This window comes from Indicator indicator, chromosome 7, assembly GCF_027791375.1.
Source record: "Indicator indicator isolate 239-I01 chromosome 7, UM_Iind_1.1, whole genome shotgun sequence".
Taxonomy (NCBI): Eukaryota; Metazoa; Chordata; class Aves; order Piciformes; family Indicatoridae; genus Indicator; species Indicator indicator.
Window position 1 is genome coordinate 18,802,162 of NC_072016.1, and position 20,189 is coordinate 18,822,350.

The 20,189-nt window shown below is 43.2% G+C and overlaps 1 protein-coding gene across 1 annotated transcript in view; it reads right to left on the reverse strand.

The window, feature by feature from the left end:
- The window catches only part of SORBS1 (sorbin and SH3 domain containing 1), a 69,869-nt gene that overhangs the window by 3,831 nt on the left and 45,849 nt on the right, over positions 1–20,189 (reverse strand). The window contains exons 18-25 of the mRNA XM_054382222.1: positions 17,255–18,775; positions 16,459–16,544; positions 14,758–14,925; positions 13,268–13,314; positions 11,977–12,091; positions 11,751–11,876; positions 10,517–10,711; positions 640–698 (exon numbers count right to left, since the gene is read on the reverse strand). Coding sequence (XP_054238197.1) covers positions 640–698; positions 10,517–10,711; positions 11,751–11,876; positions 11,977–12,091; positions 13,268–13,314; positions 14,758–14,925; positions 16,459–16,544; positions 17,255–18,775 — 2,317 coding nt within the window. The remainder of the gene's footprint in view (positions 1–639; positions 699–10,516; positions 10,712–11,750; positions 11,877–11,976; positions 12,092–13,267; positions 13,315–14,757; positions 14,926–16,458; positions 16,545–17,254; positions 18,776–20,189) is intronic.

The window sequence follows — 20,189 nt, forward strand, 5'->3', positions numbered from 1 at the left end:
AAGATTTTCCATTTTGTATAAAGGGGTGGGAGAAAGCAAGGACTCCTTTCAGGAGCCAAAGGTGAAGGAACTTCAGTCCCCAGCACACTGAGCTATTCTCAAAACCAAGCTTAGCCTCACCAAGCTTAATGACAGCTCCCAGTTTAAACCTATCAGACAGGTTTGAAAATCTCAGCCTTGGTTACTCAGATCATTCAGACACCAATTCACCTGTAGAACTGGCCAACATCGTACCCAGTGGCATCAGGGTCGGGACTGCTCACTGCACTGTGAGAAGCTGAGAACACATTGATCCATGCCATATAAGCCAAGCGTAGCCTGTGAATTTATTTTGTCTCCCAGCTTCAAGATACAAAGACACTGAGATAATCTCCATAACCAGCATGAATCAAGTGCTCAAAGGAAACCCCTGGATCATGAGGTCATTGTTTCAGGTGCTATACAGGCACAAAGGTCTCAGTTTAGAACTACTCATTATGATGGTATGTGGCTATTTTTGTTCTATTTTTCTTTAGAAAAGCTGACACCTTCCTATCATTCCAATTTAACTTCTGAAATGCTGAATTTTTCACACCTCCCCATCTTCATTACCACTCTGAGACAAGGCCCTAGAAAGAGATGGGAGCCAGTAGAACTTACATGTCTCGTGGTGTATGACTTCTGTCAGGGCTGGCTCCTTGCTGCTGTGCTTGAGGTTGCTGAGAAATGATGAGAGATGGTTTATGGTCATTAGAGGTCACCTTGTGGCGAGAGTCAAGAGGCTGAGAAATAGTACTGCAGTAATGAACAGATTTTTCTGCAATGTTTATGATCTCATTGCAAACAGCTTCCTGCGTGGTAGGCAGCATTGATATCCAAGAACACCCAAGGGACAGTCAACAGAGGGGAGGGAGGGGAAAATATAGACAAGAAGAAATGGGACATCCCAGATGCAGCACATAAGTCCAGTAAAAAAAATAACATATGAAAGAGTTGTAGATCCAGGCAAATATCCAGGTAGTGGAGTGAAGAAGGGATCCAGGTGTAAGCATGGAAAAACAGGCAAGATACAGAAGAATTTGGCATTTAGTTTGAAGATTTGTAACAAATACATATACATATATTTTTAAAAGCAGCAGCACATGAGCTTGCAATTAGTTATGCAGTGGCATCATTACAAATGCTATGAAGTCAGTTCAAGAATGCAAGGTGGGCCGTTCCATTCATGCATTTTGCTTCATTTAACCTATGCCCAGGACTGGCAGCACAATTAGCCCAACTTCTCATTGGCTATGACAAGTTTTTCTGATTGCTAAATTCCCAAACAAACCAAGAGATGCAAATAAATATGTACCTGCCTTGCAGCTAAAAACAGTGCTGGCATTTTATCTCTACTGATACAGTATCTGTCTGGGTGAAGAGAATCTAGGACTACACATCTGATTTAAACAGTGGCCTTACCACATAGCTCTTTTCAGACTCTGTGAGATCTGGTCCAGCTCTCAATGAATGGTGGGAAGGCTGTGTGATCACCAAGCAAATGATAAGACATTTTAGCAGATGTTATATTGGTCAGAATTAAAAAAAAAAAAATTAAATGGAGTGCAGACAACAAAAGAAAATCAACAACTCTTCCCCTCCCCATCCCAACACCATGCTTCGTGGACAACAAATTGATACAAGAGACATTAAGACCACAGTAATGCAACTGCAGCACAGCACACAAAATGCTGCAAAGAGAAATGTGACAGTGAAACTGAAGCTCAAAGCAGGGAATCAGAGTAGGTGGTTATGGACACCACAGCAACCAGAAACGGTACATAGTGTCATACTGCATTCCTGTAGAGGGTAAAAAAAATCACAAGGACAGAAGCACATACTTGAGAACATCAAAGGTGAAAGGCCAAGAGAATGCTGAGAGGAATTTGCTGCTGTTTTCAGAAAAGCAAAGAACAGTAACTTGCTTGCTTCTTAAAAAAAGACCAGTTCGGATCCTCAGGAGTCACAATGCCATGTAGCTACATCAAAATTACTCTAGCTTGTATTAAGTGAGGATTTGAGCTGCTCTGTTAATTCCTACAAGGCAGAGCTTCAGGTCAGAGGAGCCCCTGACTGGAAAACCCACCACCTGGAAAACTTATGGACTCTGCTCTGCCCCTGTCCCTAGTCATGACTTGCATGTCTCAGGGCACAAGGTGTTGTTTGGGGTTGGGAGTTTTAATGGGAAAGTCACAAAGTCTCACAGGCATCCAGAGCCTGGTTTAGCATGCTAACTGCATATTCAAACATCTACAAAAGCCAGGGGCATGCTGTGCACGAATGTGTCTGAACCAGAGTGGGATTATTTGTACCGCCTGCCCAACTGCTTGGCAATGTGCGCTGGATAAGATACAAAACATTACCATCTTCTGTGATCATACAACACAATTTTCAACCCAAATTCCAAAGGACTCAAGGTTTATGCTTTCTCTCCTCCCTTTTATTCAATTCAACGATGCCCTTTAATAAAAGGCTTGCTTTCTCATGACATCCTGAGGCAGAGCAGAAGCTGAAGTGGTTTGTGACAACTTCAGCCCAAGCATGCTCAAAGAGTTTGGAAAAATGCAAGGTGATGAGCTCATCCTTGTTTAGTCCCTGTTCTCAAAGCTTCTCTGAACTACATCTTGGACTTCTGTGCCTATCATTGTGTTAAAAGAATACATCTCTTTTCTTGAGGTCTGTGACCAGCTCTAGGCTAACCTAACCCCACAGCTGTATTGCCTGGGGCTGGAATCTGGATCACTACCCTGAAAATCAATGCTCTATTTAACATGTATCTTTCTATATAGGAAAAATTAAACATAAGTTGCATGGCTAATTGTAGTGGAATTTGCATTCAAAGCATTTACTATGGAGCCTGAAACCATCACAGGATTTCTGGAAGTCATTCCTGACTGTTCATCATCAGCCCTGAAAGGCAAATGGAATAATTAGAAATGTAAAATCAAAATTGTGCAGATTAACTGGATTATCATCCACCAGAGATGATTAAATCTGAGTTAACTCAGGTGGTCAAGTAGCTGGGAAAACCAATTTCCTGGGCAAGGTGAAAGGCAGCTGTAAGAATTACTGGAGGTTTGTGGGTTGTTTGTTTTTTTGTGGGGTGGTTTGTTTGTTTTTAATTCAGGAAAGAGCTTCTCTGCTTCATAGTAATACATTGACTGCAGGAATTGCTCCATGAGCTCCCAAGACTGCATGGTCTATTTCTCATTGACTCCTTGTGACCTCCTTGGCCAGCTTTTCCTCCAAAAAGCATTAAATACTGTGAATTAATTATTTGAAAGGTAAAAAATTGACGCTATCTCTGAATGCTCCATGGTGCGCCCTGGTATGTGCAACACCAGAAGGTGCAGCAGGCTACCTGCATCTGATACTTGTTTACATCCCCTTTCCTGGTAGGATCCTCATGGGAACTTCCCTGACACAGTTGGGCAGAGGAGGCCAAGCAGTCCTCTGTTCTCCTAGCAGTCCCTAGTTCACAACAAGACACACAACTTTGGCCTCTCCTCCAGCAACTTCTACAAAAGCAGCAGGTGTCCCTGCACTAAATTCCAGGGCTATGGTAGGGGGTTCCACCTCATACAGACGTTGAGGATGAATCTAAAGAGCACCACAAGTTTGTAAGAAAACCAGAAAAATGTCCTACATTGAGATCCTAGGCCCTGAGACAGGTTTTAACTGTCAGGTGGGGCTACTCAACAGTTATCTTTCTGCTCCTAGTAAAGTGAAGTGTCATCAGTGTCTATCCATTGCAGCTCTTGTTTATGTGTCTTTTTCCATTCCTTTCTGGTGGGTGTTAAAGGACTGCATAAGGAAAGAGAAAGCTAAGCAGAACAAACAGACAGACAAGACAGACAAATTGGTATCTCTTCAGAGAAGGGCACTCAGCAATGGAGAACAATGGGAGGACTCCCAGCCCAGCCAAAAGAAAAAAGAAAAACCTTGTCAAAAACCAAGGTCCACCTCTAGTGAAAGCAAGGGAAAAGCTGACCAAAGAGCTCTCACAAAGGACACTGAAAAGGCTGCAGCGTGGAGCAGCCTGATCTAACGCCTGTCAAAGTCAATGGAATGACTCCCCGGTTGCTAGATCAGAAGCGGAAGGTTGTGCCTACAGTACAAAAATGTGTCTCCCACAAGTAGCACATGCTGGCACTTGCTGCAGGCTGTGCAGCTCTGGTTTGTACACTGGGAGGGGTGCTAAATAATGACCATGCTAAGCTAGCTCGCCTGTGCTGGGGAACATGGGTTTGGAGCAGCCTCCTCATACGCTCTCCTCTCTACCAGCACAAGGTGGGTGAGACTACTTGCCACTCTGCCCAAGTGGTATTGTACAAGTGGAAGGAAGCAGACAGCCCTCCCGCCTCGACATCCCTCACACTACCAGGTGATTCAGAGACCCTGGTCCAGCCACTCCTGCCTTCTCTGCCCCACAGCTGCAGTCTGACCCCAGAGCTGAATCCGCTGCACTGCATACACACTCATTAGTACCACTGCTGACTCTTACACTGTGCTATCAGGACCTTAGAGTAAGTAGGAATATAACTACGAAATAAATTATTGATAGATTATATCACTGCTTAATGTCATGTTTTACTGGAATACTGAACCTAACTATCTGTAAGTTATACTTGAAGTACCTTTCACATGGGTTGTTCTGTTTTCTTTTTAGTTTGGACTGTGAAACTAAACAAAAAGGAGTAACTTCAGAGTAGGTTAAAGATCCATTGCACTTTATATTATTACTTATTGGAAGAGGCAAAAACGCAGACCTTACATCAGCCCTGTGTCATAGAGGTCTTAAACCTGCAAGAAACCCTGGGTCAGAATTTCATTACTGGGGAGCTTGTCTAGAAGGTTCTCTGAGAAAGAAAACTAAAATTCATAATTGTAAAATACTTCAAACACCAGGGGTGGCCAGTAGTGGAAACAAAACAAAACAAATGTAATGTCTCACTTCCATGTCTACTAGGTGCTTTTCTCCTTTCCTTGAAGTCAGTGGAAAGATGACAGATTTCTGACAAGGCCTCCAGGGTATTACCTGCAGTTCTACTGAAGCCATCAGCCTCTGTATGGATCATGCAGATAATGAGAAGTCATTTCCACATATAAATACTGCTCTTTATCCCTAGACAACTGTAGGCCCAGAATTGGAAAGGAAGTCAAGACTACTGATAATGTCACACACAGTTTAAACTTGACACTGGCAATGCTCTGATTGTCAAGGCATTATAAGGGACAAATTTCACCTTGACTTCAAATCCAAAGAAAGACCACAGGGTCCTATTACAACCAGACACAACACCAAATATAGATCATCTTTCCCTAAACATGGCTTTTTCCTCCTGTTTTTTTGAATTTCATATGTCCAATACAAGCACCAGCAGGATCAAGCAGGTTAGAAGTCAGGAGAAAGGCCAACACAGAACATTTCTACGGACTTCCAACATGAAGCAGAATATGTATCCTATTGGAATTGGATATTGAAACTGAAAAGGAAACAGGAGGTGGTTGTTCAGTAAAAAGTTGCACAAGCTCACAATCAGAAGGAAATGAGGTGAGTAAAGGTAACAGGAAAAGTTCAGGGTTAAGGCTGTATCTTGCTCTCATAAGCTGATAGAAAATAAGTAACACTGGCAACTACTCCCACATTTATCCTGCATAAGCATCCTGCCTGGTTCACTGCTCAAACCAAAGCTGCTTCCCCAGTCTCCTTCACTGCAAACCCAGCCCAGCGTTTGCCAGTTGTCTTTTCTGTGTCAATATCGCCACCCTGTGGAGACTGCCTGAAGGACTGATCGAGACACTAGCCGCGGCGAGCACCGTTCATTCCCAGATCCTAACCACAGAGTGCTAAGGTTATGCTGCACAGACCCTACAGCATCCCTCTTTAAAGACTTTTGTAGCTCTCAGCAATAGAGCCGAGAGCCTCTGAATCCTATCTGAGAAGGCTGGAACGGATCCTTGACACTGTGGATGCCAAATTATGGATGCTTTACCCCTAGCTCTTGGATGCTCAAGCCCTGAATCCTGATCCCATGTGGCTAAAGGTAACTCGAATCAAAACATCTCATGCTACATCATTCCTGATAACAAGGCCACTGATACTGCATTATAATGCAACTGAGCTGTAGGAACTCAAGGTCAGAAATAAATAAGCTCTGGGTTAATCCTTTGGAGGAACAGAAAATCAGACCCTCATCCAGTACAAACTGAGCTACGTGGATTTGCACCAGCTGAAGATTCGGCCCATGCCTGACCTTCTGCACAGCCTGGAATTAGTTTTAAATTATTTTCAGGAAAAAAAAAATCTAAATTATATGACAGAAGAAATGTCTCACCTGTGCAGTCAATGAATGGCTAAACAAGCATATGACAAAACAATGGTGTGGTATGGAAACAGCTGTAAGTAATGGAAGATTAATCAGCAAAGATGATTACCTGTGACTTATTGACTCTGTGTGTAAGTCTGGGAGGTGGCTGTGTTGTGACAGTAGAGGAAGAGAGGGCAGAGGAAGAGAGAGGAGCAGATGAAGAGAATGCATTTGAATCTGCAGTCTTTTGAAGAAAAGAAAAGTTGGTCAGCTTGGCACATGTTCTCTTATCACAATCACTGCTATTGATAAGAGCATCTATTATCCAGTAATTTTGATGCACACACAGCAAACATAACTCCATGCAAGGGCAAGTGCAGTTTCCAGTTGGTTTGCGTGAGCTAGCGGTTTTAAACATGCAGATTATGCCTGTAAAAAATGCTACTAAAAATATATCCACAGCTAGTAAACTGCACAGTCTTTATACAGCTTTTAACACGCTGCTAGTTATGATTCAAGCAGAAATCAAACAATTTATCATAAGATTTTCCAGTGTGGAATGTTTCATCTTAGAAATCATTGTTCCTCTCTATTTAGCATTGTCTAAACAGAGTGTGTCATTGAGACTATCGCAACACATCCAAGACAGTATTTATAATGCTATGATTTTGAGATCTCCAAACTTCCACTCCTATACAAGGTTGTATGGAGACGCTGTAATGTATTTATGCTCGCTGTAGCCCACAATGGACCCCAAGTCAACTGAGAGCTGCAAAGTAAGGCAGATCTCCTATACTGACTAGGGGCAGAAGATACGTCGTAGAAGTTACTGGAGGGTTCCTCTATGTTCCCTCTCATAGAGCTACATAAAACTAAAAATTCTTGGGAAAAAGTATCAGTAGGTCTAATTCTCATTTGTGGCTAGACCCTTTCACATTGTTTTGGAAGTGCAAAGGTAATAAACTCCACTCAATGCATAAATACAATCAAGCCTCCCTGACTTAGTTGTGCACCCTGCAGACTAAACAGGCTTGAGGAACAAGAGGCAACAGTTCTGGTGATTCCAGAAGCCAGGCTGACATTTACAAGATTTTTAGTTCTTGGCTTTAGTAGGAACGAATAAATCCTATAACCAAAGATGAGCCATTGCACACTAGAAAATGCCTGAATAGGAAGAAATTGCCTGTATTCTACACAGTGATTGTAAGAGTATGAGGCCTGTGTGATACTTTCATCTGACAAATCTGATAATAGCCACTATCTGGGACAATCACCTCATTAGACGTGACCAGCTGAGTCAGTCCCATGCTATTACCTATTCTAAAATAATTTTCACTACACTGCTCCTGAGTCCTCTTCTTAAACTTCTTGATCAGCTATCCAGTGAATGCCACTAGTGACCTCTAGAATGTCTTAAGATGATCAAAATGATATGCAGCAGTCACTGGCTCTGCCTGGTCAGCAGAGCAGGACAAACCTCAAGACACTAGTTAAAATCAGTGATTCAGCAGCACACACACATGCAGGAGATGTACCTTCTTTTCCCCGCTTTGAAACTTTCCCAGATCACCTTTCCTCATGCCTCTTTTCTCTGTTTTACCTCCCTGCACAATAGCCATTAGCTCTTGACACAACTGGCTGTCCTCAGAGGAACCCACAGGTCTCTTTTCTCGGTTTACACGCATGTCTAGTTGGGATGGTTTCAGGCAGCGCTCAACAGAGATCTCAGGAACAGTATGAGCAGCCAGGTCGGGGTTGCTGCTTCCCTCTCTGGTCTTTTGGAGCCAGGCTTGGCTGCCAGTGGTGTCATGCTGCTCTGCAAGGATGCTTCCTGGGCTCTCAGCTGCCCAGCAAGGGGAGCTAGAGTAGCTCATGCTGGGAGAAAGGGAGCCAACAAACTTTTCTTCACTTTGTGGAGTGGCCTGATAGAAACTGCGAGTGGAAGACTGAGGTCTGGATGAGTAAGAGGGCAACGGGGATTTAATGGATCTGGGAGCCGAGGAGCCAGAGAGGCGTGAATGGTGGAGGCTGACTGGGGGGGTAGGGCTGGCTGCAGCAGAAGGTGACAGATAGTCAGAGTGAGAGAGGGAGGCTTCAGGCAGAGGAGGCAATGGAGGAGTTATGGTAGGAGTGGTGCTAGGAGACACTCCCACGGTCAGAGCAATCCACTCAGATGTGACTGCCTGCACCTCTGGAGATAAGGCGCGGCGTGCGAAAGGCAAAGGAGGAGGAGTTGGTGTATGGAGCAGCTCAGAGCTGGGAGACTTGAAGGAGACAAAAGCAGGAGAGAAAAAGAAAGAAATGAACAAAATAATAATAAAGGAAAATATAAACGACCAAGTAAAAGTAAAAGGAGAAAGAGCAAGTGTAGAGAGGGGCAGATCTGTGACCAAGCATGGTGTGGAAGTTTTCCAGATAGATGCACCATGGAGAACATACCATCCATGGCTACTCCAGCCATAGAGTACAGTGTGTATCTGTGCTGCCAATACCTTTCTGCAACCTTTACCAGGATCCCAGATAACAACATTTTGTGGAAGACCTGAGACTTAATATCATATACTGTAAGTCCCTCAGGAAGCAGCTGAGGCCACTATCCACAATGGCAGCATGCAGTATTTGACTGGCCTGGCAGTAATATCTAGGGCACCAGAACTCACACTGTGGACCCAGTTAGAATTCACTGCTGCAATACATTTTTACTTTATCCAACTCTAACATGAGCAGTGCCTGCCTCTCAAGAAACTTGCATTGGTGAAGCTGTGGAGGAGAAAGGGATCAATAAAGCTGGCTGTAGCTATTTGGTCTTCAGGTGACTAAAGTAGGTCCTATGTTTATAAAGGCACACAACTGAGTTCTGCCCTTAGCTATTATCACTAGATATGTCAGTGAGAGCAGCTATATTAACACTGACCAGAGTATTTGTCAGTCCTCTGCCAAGTACTAGGGGAGGAATCAAAAGAATAGCAGAGGAAACAAAAAAAAAAAAAAGGTGGATACAATCCCTTCCACCAGGGAGAGAAGCTGGCAGACAGGCCATAGCTATGTAGAGACTGTCAGGCTCAAACAGAAAAGCTCAGCTGAGGTCCACTGTGATGGGGAGCCCCAAACAAGCAACAAGTCTTTCCTCTTTACACAGTGGCTAAGAACAAAACGACTCCTTTTATGCAAGATCCAGATAGACACCAGGCATGAGCCATGGCAGCCTTTCCCATCTGTCTTGTCCTTCCTTTCCATCTCGGTTCTCCACTTTTGTTCCTTGCAGTATTGACCTCATAATGACCTTGCTTCAATCCTATGGGTGAGAGGAGGATGCGCACCAGAACCTCATGGCTGCAACCCAGACATGTATGCTGACCTTCAAACATGAGTATTTGCAAGATGAAAGCAAAACAAAGAGATTTAGAGACTCACTGCCTCCCTAATATGTTTTCCATAGCAAGCATTCTGGGATCCCCATACAACTACCTGCCATCATTCTGATTTCTGGTTTGAACTGCAGTATGGTTCATAGAGAATCTAATATTCATGGAAGATCCCAGACTGGCTTGCTCTCAAAACCTGAATTTGCTTGGCCCTGATTTCAAATAATACAGGTGGCTCTCCTGACTGTCTCCCAAAACTTTTGTTGTGAGCTGGAACATTTAGAGGTAAGTATACATTTTGATTCAAGCTACCTGGGATCAGCACAATGTCTCCCACAGAACATAACAGTCTGTCACCCCTTTTAATAGTCATATTAAAAAAAACCCAAAAAAACCCAAAACAAAACAAAAAACAAAACCAAACAGTCTCAGTGACAGTTTATAAAGTGCAAACACACTCAGGAGAAGCTGGATCACCATATCTGATGTGAAGGAGATGTGATTCCTGCTTCCATCTCTGACAGTGAAGTCTATACAAAAGGCTGTGAACTGTAGCCCTTTCAGTCTGGCCTGAATTCAAACTACAGATCAGAGATTAAATGCTGAGTCTCCAAATCCCCAAATGACCCGTTCATTAGGCTTTCCAGTAACTGGAAATCACCTTTTCTTGCAGCTGCAGCATGTTGCATGGAGCACATGGCTTTACTGTGCAAAACACAAGTCCTAGCTACAGCTTTTTTTCAGCTATTGATTCTATCAAAGCAATGGCAACATCCCTCTGTTCTGCAAAGTGCTGTGACTGTCTGCATCTAGTCCAAATACCTGTGGTGATGCTGTCATGCTGCGGTTAGGGGAGAGGGATGTTGGTGGATCAGGGTAGTCGATGGCATTCTTGACCACTGGCCGTTTGAGCACCTCCACGTAAGTGACAGGGAAGATGCCTTGGCGATTGGTGCCAGAGATTTTTCCTTCATACCAGTTCTCATCCACTCGACGAATCAAGGTGATCCTTTCACCCTATGGGAAGGAACAGTAACGCAGTCCTGACTTCGACATATTTCATCACTCCAAAGCAGATTACATTTTTAATCTTGCTGCCGCTGACCTAAAACAATTGGCGGCCCTCAGCCTAACTTCTGTTTCCCAGTTATGTGATATTAAACCTAAACTCTGGATGGGAATGCTATTTTTCTCTTCAGAAAAGTAGGAAATGCAGATCTTCATGTGCTGACTTGGGCTGTCTGCAGACTCAGTTATGCTCACATTTTTAAGGCTCTACTTGTTAAAGCTAATGTAAAACAAATAGGAAACCAGCAGTTTCAGGCTGACCAGAAGACTCTCAGGGGTAAGAGGTGTACAGGGATTATGCAGGGAAACTGCAGTCGTAAGGTCTGCAGTTTGAACTAGGTCTCTCTACGCTTTTTCCTGTTTTGCTAGAAAATGAAGTGCCTTCCAAATCCTTAATATAAACTTCAAGCCTCACATACCTGTATAATTAAAAGAGAAGACAGACAAGATCTAATCTGAGCATCAAACAGAAAACTAGCTGAGATGGAGAAACGCTGCAACTTAATCTAACCACAACTGACTTGGCTCTGAACATCCATTACACAACCCATTCTTATCCCTCCAGTCTACAGTCAGGTCTAGCTAGTCTTATCAGTACCACAGAACCTCGCTTGCCAGTACTCAGTGGTTTGACGCGTAGTATGAAAGAAGGTGAACTCAGTTTCCTTCTTTTCTGTATTGCCATTCTCATGCCACCAAATACCTAATTTGTCTTGCAGAGCCAGGCTTCCAGCACATGTGCTCAAAGCATCTTTTTAGCTAGCCCTACGGAAATAATTTGCACTTCTTGATTGAGCCTACCTGTAACACTCCCACTGCAATGCACGACATAATGACTATGGACTAAAACCATGCATGAGGAGAAGGAATCCTTCCTGCCTACGGATTTTGTCTTATTGGAGCTTTAATTTGGAAATTGCAAGTAACTAGCATTAAAAATCTTCAGCATTTAACTGTGTTTAATTCACCAGCACAACAAAAGCCTTACCTTTCTGAAGGACATTTCCACTTGGGTATCCCCATTGAAGTTGAACTTAGCAATAGCATCTCCATATTCCAATACTTGCAATGGTGATTGCTTTTTGGGTTGAGCTTTCTCAGCTGGTGGGAGCAGCTAGAATGAACAAACAGAATCAAATTAGGTACATACAAAAAGTCCATAAATTGGTCACTGTCAGAAAGGGTAAAGAGAACACCTGCAGTAAAGCAGCTACCTCTATATATGACTGTGGGAAGATGCCAACTCTGCCATGGTGTTCACCTTCATACCAGTTCTGGTCAATTTGCTTGTAAATGTAAACAATATCTCCTTTTTGCAGAGGAAGTTCCCTGTTAATAACACAAGCACTCCATTAGAACTTCACTGGGGAATAGATGTGTTCTTTTTCTGGCCAGCAATACCTAGGTACCAAGATCTCCATCAGCCCTGTTGATATAAACCATGCTCCACCCAAAGTGAAAGGGACACAACCTTTCATCTGCCTCAGTTTTATTGCAGGTACCAAGAAGATGCTGTGTAAACCACTACAAATCATCATGTATAGAATGTATAAGAAAATATTACCAGGACATTAGCACCTGAGAAGAAAAACAGCAGGACCTTCATTGAACTCTGCCCTTCTGTCTTGCCTCCCTAGCAACATTAAAATGAGGGCTTTCCCAAGCTCACACAGAGCCTTCCAGGCCTTCTCTTGGTCCCAAAAAAGAACAAGCAGTGTTGTGAGATTCACCTGAGGAACCACAACAGGAATTGGAGGTACAACAATGCCACTAGAAACATCCACTGGTTTGTCCACAGATGCCCAGGGTGCAATGACCACTGTGTACCTCTTCTAGATCCTGAACCAGGAAAATCTTGAGTCAAGGGTCCAACTGCATGCTTAAACAGATGCCCGGCTTTAAGTCCCTTGCTGACTTTGGGCTATGCTTAGTATAGTGAAAAGGATGCTGCTGTTCTGCATATCTGTGTTCCTCTGACTATCTGTATAGCACATTTACACAGTAAGCTACTAACACAGGTCTTCCAGCTCCTAAATCAGAGCACAACTGGGGATGTCACAAGGAGGAATCCCTTTTCTCTTGAGCACAAGTACAGTGACAGAACTGCTAGCTAAATGTCTCTCTCAGTCGTCCTGCTTACAAAGGCAAGGAAGAATATCTGCCAGAGCACTATCTCATAGCTCCACCCACCCTCTGAGCAGAATGCTCACTTGTTCCGGTAAAGAACATGTGTTTGCCCTAAAAATCACATGAGATAAAGATGCATCTCCAGAAGTCCCTTCCAGCCCCTACTGTTCTGATTCTGATTCCTTAAGGTCCTTTAGGGACTACAACCTGCAAGATTTATATTATTTTTCCCTGCCTTACTATGGACATCTTTGCTTTGAAATGCTGGAAAGACATTCGCAAAGCATGAATCCAATTGCATGGCACTTCATAATAGCTGTATCATAGGGTAAAAAGCAGAGGAAGAACTCTCAAGCAGTAGTAACAAGCTGTACTCACTTCAATGTCTGTGCTTTAAAGTCAAACTTGGCTCTAGCAGGTCTCATCTAGAGATCAAAAAAAATCAACACATTAAAATAATCATCAGGTTTTCAACTCTCTTCTGAGGAAAAACACCCAAACTCTTCTATAGCTAACATTAGTCTGGGGAAAAAATTAAATGAAGGTATATTGCTATAAGCTTGTGTGCAACTGGTACTACTGTCCAAATATGCTGGATGGGTCTCTCCCACCAGGGCAGAAGTGCCAACTTCTATTATAAAAGTAACTAAGAGTTCTACAGCCCACGGATTTAACAGAAATACACTTTTAATTTGACAAACTCTGCTGAACAAAAGCTGCTCCAGTAACTACAGTTACTGAGTGCTTTGGAACCAATTTCCTCTTGGCATGCGAATAGAAAAGCAAAATTTACTCTCTGGGGAAAAAGAAGTAGGATTTTATTTGGTGTGGCCCTTATTACCCAGCCCTGCTGAATCCTGCAATGTAACCCAGGTACTCCATATCAATTGGTAAGAAAGAGAAAAAGGTAAGGAGGAAATATGAATAAATTAAGCACACATCTATTAAAAAAAAAAAAGTCTTCAGTGGCTATAAAGCCAAAGAGGATGTTAAAGCTTGATTTACTTGGATGATTTTCTAATGTCCACAAAATATTCCAACCATTTTAAAGTAATTTTGGTAACAGAGCATAGAATAAGAAGCAGTCACATTCATGTGGCACCAGTGCTCTTGAAAGCTAGCCTTTATGTAGTTAAAGGGTAGACAAGTGTACGCCACCCACATGGTGACCTCCTCACCCACCACCGCAGTGCAGCACCTCTGGAGAAACACAGCCACTGTCAAGAGTCCCAGCAGCAATTCCAGAGACAGATAAAGGCATTGGCTAGGACTGCTGAACTAGCATCCAGCCTTTGGGAAAAGTGCCTTGGATACACAGGAAAACTTTCCACCTCCTCCTTTGTCTCTTTCAGAAAGACCAATTGGGTCGTATACAGTGAAACATGCCGAGACTTTTCCCAGTTGTTTCTACAGGACATTAAGCATCTTTCAAGATGGGAAGAAACGACCTATTTCCAAAAAAACCCTATGAGACAGGATCAACAAGACAGGAAATTTCTAAGCATAAGGCAAAGACAAGAAGACAATGTAGCAATATGTTGCAAAAGATGTAGAATGCCTCTGATTGACTAGGAGTAGCTGATATTTAAAGGCATGCATCACAGGTGTGCACCAGCAATTCTCAGCAGGCATGCTTTAATATATGCAGCTTGGTATAGAGATATCAATTAATTTACCAGGCACAAGAGTCAAAGCAGATCTAAATGAAGCCAGAATGGGAAATGGGAAAGTGGAAAAAATAAAAACAAATACAAACAAAAAAAACCAAACGCCATTCTCTGAAGAGCTAATGTCTGCCTAAAGCACAACATTGTGAGAGGCAAATATTGCTTTGGGTCAAGCAGCAGACTGAGGTAACTACAACAGACCTCTGACCCAGATTTCCTCTTTGCTGTATCGTCTACATTTAGGAGGTCCCCAAATCGCTCATTAGTGATAAACTGATGGTGCGTTGGAATAACCCCTGTGTGCCTTCTAGCTGCAATATCAGCTTCTTCTTGCTCACGTTTAAGCCGTCTCTGGTCCTCTAAAAGTTTCTGCCATAAAATTGCATAAAATGGGCAGTAAATCATCTAGTTCAAGGCATTCAAAACTGCCATACATGTAGCTTAAATAAAATTCCTGAGGTCCCACCAAATAGCTGGGATTTTACAGTTCAACATAAAATACTGACTCTGCTAACTATACCACATCCTTTTGTATTGCAAGCACAGAAGGTACATCACCATTACAGCATAACTGAAATCCAGCTCATACAGAGGATCTGATCCAAAGCTGATGGAAGTCAATGAAGAGTTTTTCTAAGTTTTGACCAGGTGCAGGATGCTTCTAAGAAGACTGCTGTTAATGCAGAGATCCAACCCTCTGCTTCAATCAACCAGGGGTTTCTCATTAACTTCCAAGATACTTGGAATCAGCCCAATAAGTAAGTTCTGAGGAACCAAACTCTCCTGAACTTGGCAAGGAGCTTGGTAGAATGCCTAACCACCTTCAGGTATCAGGTTCTCTTGTACTTCCTTTGGGCACATGTAATAATACACTTTGTAAAATAAAGTGAATAAACCTCAAAGAGTTATTTTCAACTTCTGAAGTGTCTGGCACACTAAAGGAAGTGTGCATTCTTGATTACCTGGGCAGAAGGATTCTTCCACCTTTTGAGGCTGACTGTAGGCAGAAGAGTTCACCTCTGTGCTAATTCATTTGAAGCCAGCAGCTATTAGTAAACTCAGAGTTTTTGTGTTGAATTTTGAAAGTGGGGGATTGTTTCATGGAAGAAGACAGGCAATAATCTGTTTTTCACATAGGAATTTATAGCAGGTTTTACCATATATCAAAGCGTATATGAACTCAGAAAGCTAACACTAAAAATATAACTTTCCCCCCCCTAGGCAGTGAAAATTAATTCCAGCTTCCTGGAAACCAATCACTTTATAACTTCTTCAACTTAGCCTGATTATAATCAGTGATGAAATGTCTGTGTGGATTTATTTCAGCTTGTCCCAGAGTTGCCCAGTCATTTCAAAAGGGACTTCCACATTCTGTTGTCAACAATTTGAGACATCATTAAGAATTCTAGTTTGTGCTAGGGGGAAACTTCACACTTTATGATGTCTTAAAATACCTTGTATTTGCTGTTCCAAACCTGAGGGCATTTCCCCCCACCAAAAAAACCCCAAAACTATTCTTTATCACTTTGATTAATACTGACTCAAATAGCTTGCTTGGAAAACAATAAAACTTAGAGAATAAGCATTTCCTCTGTGTACTGGGGTGTTGTACCACATCTCCAATCTTCTCATGTTCTTCAAAGCCCCAATATATAACTTTGAACAATTGATAAGAGCAATCAGGTTCATTTTAAACAAAAGCTAAGCTGGACCACACATTTTACATTAAATCAGTGGCAGAGGTAGTATTAAAATCAAAACATACTAGTTCCAGGTCGTTGCTCTAACTTTCAATATGCATAGCCATGGGCATACAAGCTGCCCTTATACAAGGCTGAATGCTGTATTTCTTTGTATGTGGAGCTGCTACAACAGTTACTAGACCATAAAAGAGGACATTACCTCTTTATCGTCATGCCTTCTGCGGAAAATTTCTTCTGGAGTTTCCATGTAATCAACTGGTGCAAAATGTCTTGGTGATTCTGAATCTACTTCGAAACAACATAAGGAAGTTAAAATACAGATGGATTTATCTAGCATAACCAGAAAGGAAAAAAATAGGTATTTTAAAACAAGTTGTTTCCATTATGACGTTAAGGATTCTCAATTGCCAATGACCAAATTGCCAATTAGATGTCGGTAATTTATCCATTTTAATTTTTTTGGGCTGTATTTATGAACAAAGATCCATAAACAGGGAGAAAATAGTACAGGAAATTGTAAAGACATAGAAGGACTTTGTGAAGTGAAGAAACAATTCACTGCCATCAAAATATAATTTAGTACTTTACTGCAGAGAAAAATGCAATACATGATTGCTCACACACACACACACAACTAGACCTTGAGAAACCGCTCCTTAAAGCAAATCATCTGGGGTTTTGTGTGCAATGATACAGGACTAGAAATATCTCATGTTGAGATTCTTGCATCCCCCGAGCTGCTTGAGAGATAAACTGAACCTGATGTGATTAGAAAGGCAGTGGAAATCGTTTCTCACAAGTGCAGCTGTTAACGAGTCCTGAACAAAAATGCTCAGCAAGACACTCAAAGGACATTAGACACACTAGGGGAAAAAACAGAGAGAGTCACGGGATGCAAAGGTGGGGAGCAAAAATGCAAGGGTTGTGGAAGAAAAGGAGGGAAAGGAAGCAAGAAGACAGATGAAGGGACACTGGTAAAGAACACAAAAAGCCACCTCCTAGGTACGTCCCAAGTTCACTTTGCGGGTTGTTGTTTGTGTCCAAGCTGTGACAGAGGGCATATGGTAGAGGGTTCCCATTGTTTAAGGAGTCAGGAGTGCCAGCCTGGCCCATGAAGCTATCTTGGCTAGATCCCATGGTGGGTAAGTAGCTGAGCCTCTCCACAATGTCAAAGGAAGACAGGCGCCTGGGGGCTAGAGGCCTGCTTCTGGAGCACAGTTGGTGCTGGAAGTGGTGGCTCTTGTCTCCTACACTCTCCTGCAGCTGTATGGGGTCGTCTGGGTTCTCAGGACTGGGCACTGCTAGACTTCCTGGGCAGTCTAGGGGTGGAGTCCTGCAGGATTTGTTTTGGAAGGGCGTTTTCAATCGGAAGGGGAGCGGGCTCATTAGGTAGACATTTCTGGGGAGCATATGTCTGTCCCCATAGACATCTCCTTTAGAATCGGGGTTCCTGGAGGCCTGCTGCTGCTCATGCCTTCGGATGGTAGTGAACCTGGTGTAGGAAGCTGGGCATGCGCCTTTGCATCTGTTGATTTTATGCTTTTGAGGCCCATTGAGGTTGCTGCTGCTGCTGCCACTGTCATTGGATACATTGGAGAGAAGATCTATCTCATCTGTGCAAGCTGAAAGTGTGTCCATAGCGATGGCATCACTGATATCTGAAGCTGTGTCCTCCACGTTGGTGCAGGAGTGGGAGGACTTATCTGCCAAGCTGGCTACATCCTTCTCTTCTTGATGTGCTTTTGGCAAATCCAGAAGAAACTCTGCAGAGTAGGCAGAACTCAAACAAGTTTTAGGTTGGAGAGAAGTGGTGAATTTGTTTTGCCCAGTCGAAAAGTCAAGTGAGGGCATTGAGCGAGATCTCTGGATCAGCTGCTCAAAGGCACTGATACGGGAGGAAACTGTGTGTTTGGGAATTTGCTCTGAATCCTCATGACTAAGGCCATGCCCCATCCTGTCCTTTGCTTCATTCTCAAACTGAGATGCGATATCTCTCACACTGCAGGAGAAGGCTGTGTCCAAATGGATCCTGGACCGGTTGATCTGGTGCATGTCTTTATAGAGCATTGTAAACTCCATCCCACTCTTCCTGGAAGCAGGGAACAGGTATCCTTTCCTGGAGCCGGTGACATATTCCTGCAAGCTCATGGTGCTGCCAGATTTGATGGCATACTCTTGCTTTGATTTCATCAACATGTTTTCTACGCTTTCCCCTATGTCTACCATCAAAGCTTTTTTACTACCAAACAAGGCAATGGAGCTACGAAGGTTTTCGCAGCTTTGAGCCTTCTCATGAGACAGCAAGATACCCTTCTTGTCCTGCACAAGAGCAGCTGGAGCTGCTAGTCTGGGTTTGAATTTAGAAGGGAGGATTTCAGTAATGCAGGCTTTTGCAGCTGATAAGGGCTTCTTATGTTTACATGCGTGACCTAACATACCGGCATGACTAGTGTTAAAGGTTCGGCTATTAACTGAAGAGGGTGCAGTCATATGAGCATTCCCACCTTTATGATCCACTGGTAAGCATGCAGAATAAAATAAATACAACCTGTTAGCTTAAGTGCTAGAAAGCTATTGAGAAAGGAGAAAGAACATGCTTGGATTTCATAAAATGCACTTCAATGAAACAAAGTTCAAAAAAAAAGAATGCAGGAAGAAACTGCACAACAAGCTGCACTTAGAGGAGTAGGTGAAGTGCTGTTAACATCTCTACAAGGCTTGGTCAAAAGCAGGCCTGTAGCACTTTGAAGGCACCCGCCTAAAAAGTGCTAAGCATCAGCAGCTTCCACGGAAGCTGTGGCATCATGGAAAAGGGCAGCTGAACTCTGGGCAGGATCAGGGTGTCAGAAAGAATGCAGAGGCACTAACATTGCAAAAACGGCTTAATATCAACCCTGTAATCACACCTACCACGGTCTCACCACGGTGCTTGCCAAGCAGTTTATTCCTGGGAGGGAGAAGACAATTGGCGGCTGACTGTGCTAGCACAAACAGGCCACATCAGCTGGTGATGCCCAAGAACTGCCTGCTTAGAGATTCCCCATACTAGGAATAAGCTGAGTGTCCTTCAGACAATGTGGTTGGCCATGCTTGCTTTAAAAATCAAGGAGTCAGATCAGGACATTATTTTCTTTTCAAATTTAGATGCAGTCTGGATTCAGTTTAGACTGTAATTTTTAGGTCTGTTTCCAATTTGATTTCATACTCACATATCAAAATAACTATTCAGGTTCAGTTGCAGTTTGGCGAACAATAACTGAAGAGATTTTTTTTGTCTGTTCAGGTCCAGTTTGACTCCCTGCCCTACAGGCCTGACACAATGCTGAAAAACAGCTGGAAGACAGAGACCTTTTGGTACAACGTACTATTTTTAGGAAGAACAGTTCAGTAACCCAAAACATTCCTTCCCCAGTCCTCTCCTCATCTCAAGCCATTTTTAGGTTGAAGTTGGCTCAGAGATACATTCCCCAACACAACTCCCCAACAGGAGTCAGGCTTCTCCTTGTCCTAATCCTCTAGAGTCCACAATGAGGAGAGGAAAGGGAAGGAGATGCAGGAGTTTCTGCTGCCTCCTGTCTCAATGCCTGCAGGGCATTGCTAGTTCACAGTGCCCCATGCATTCTCTGCACACCCCTCTCTGGCAGGAAGCTGTGGAGCCAGCTGGGGCACCAGCTACTCCAGGGTAGCCAGGCCAGCAGACATGGTGTAGACTGCTGAGATACTGCAGCGGAAAGAAAAGGCAGGGAAGGGCTCTAGCATGGCAGGGAAGGGCTCTAGCATGGCAAGGCAATGGGAGCAGGACAGCAGCAAGGTCAGGCTGAGCAGCCTCAAGGAAGAATATGAGAATGTAGGGTGTGGCTGAGGTGCTGGAAGGAGGGAACTGGTTCCTGTTGGGAAAAGGAACCTGGATCAGATAAAGGGGTCATGAAA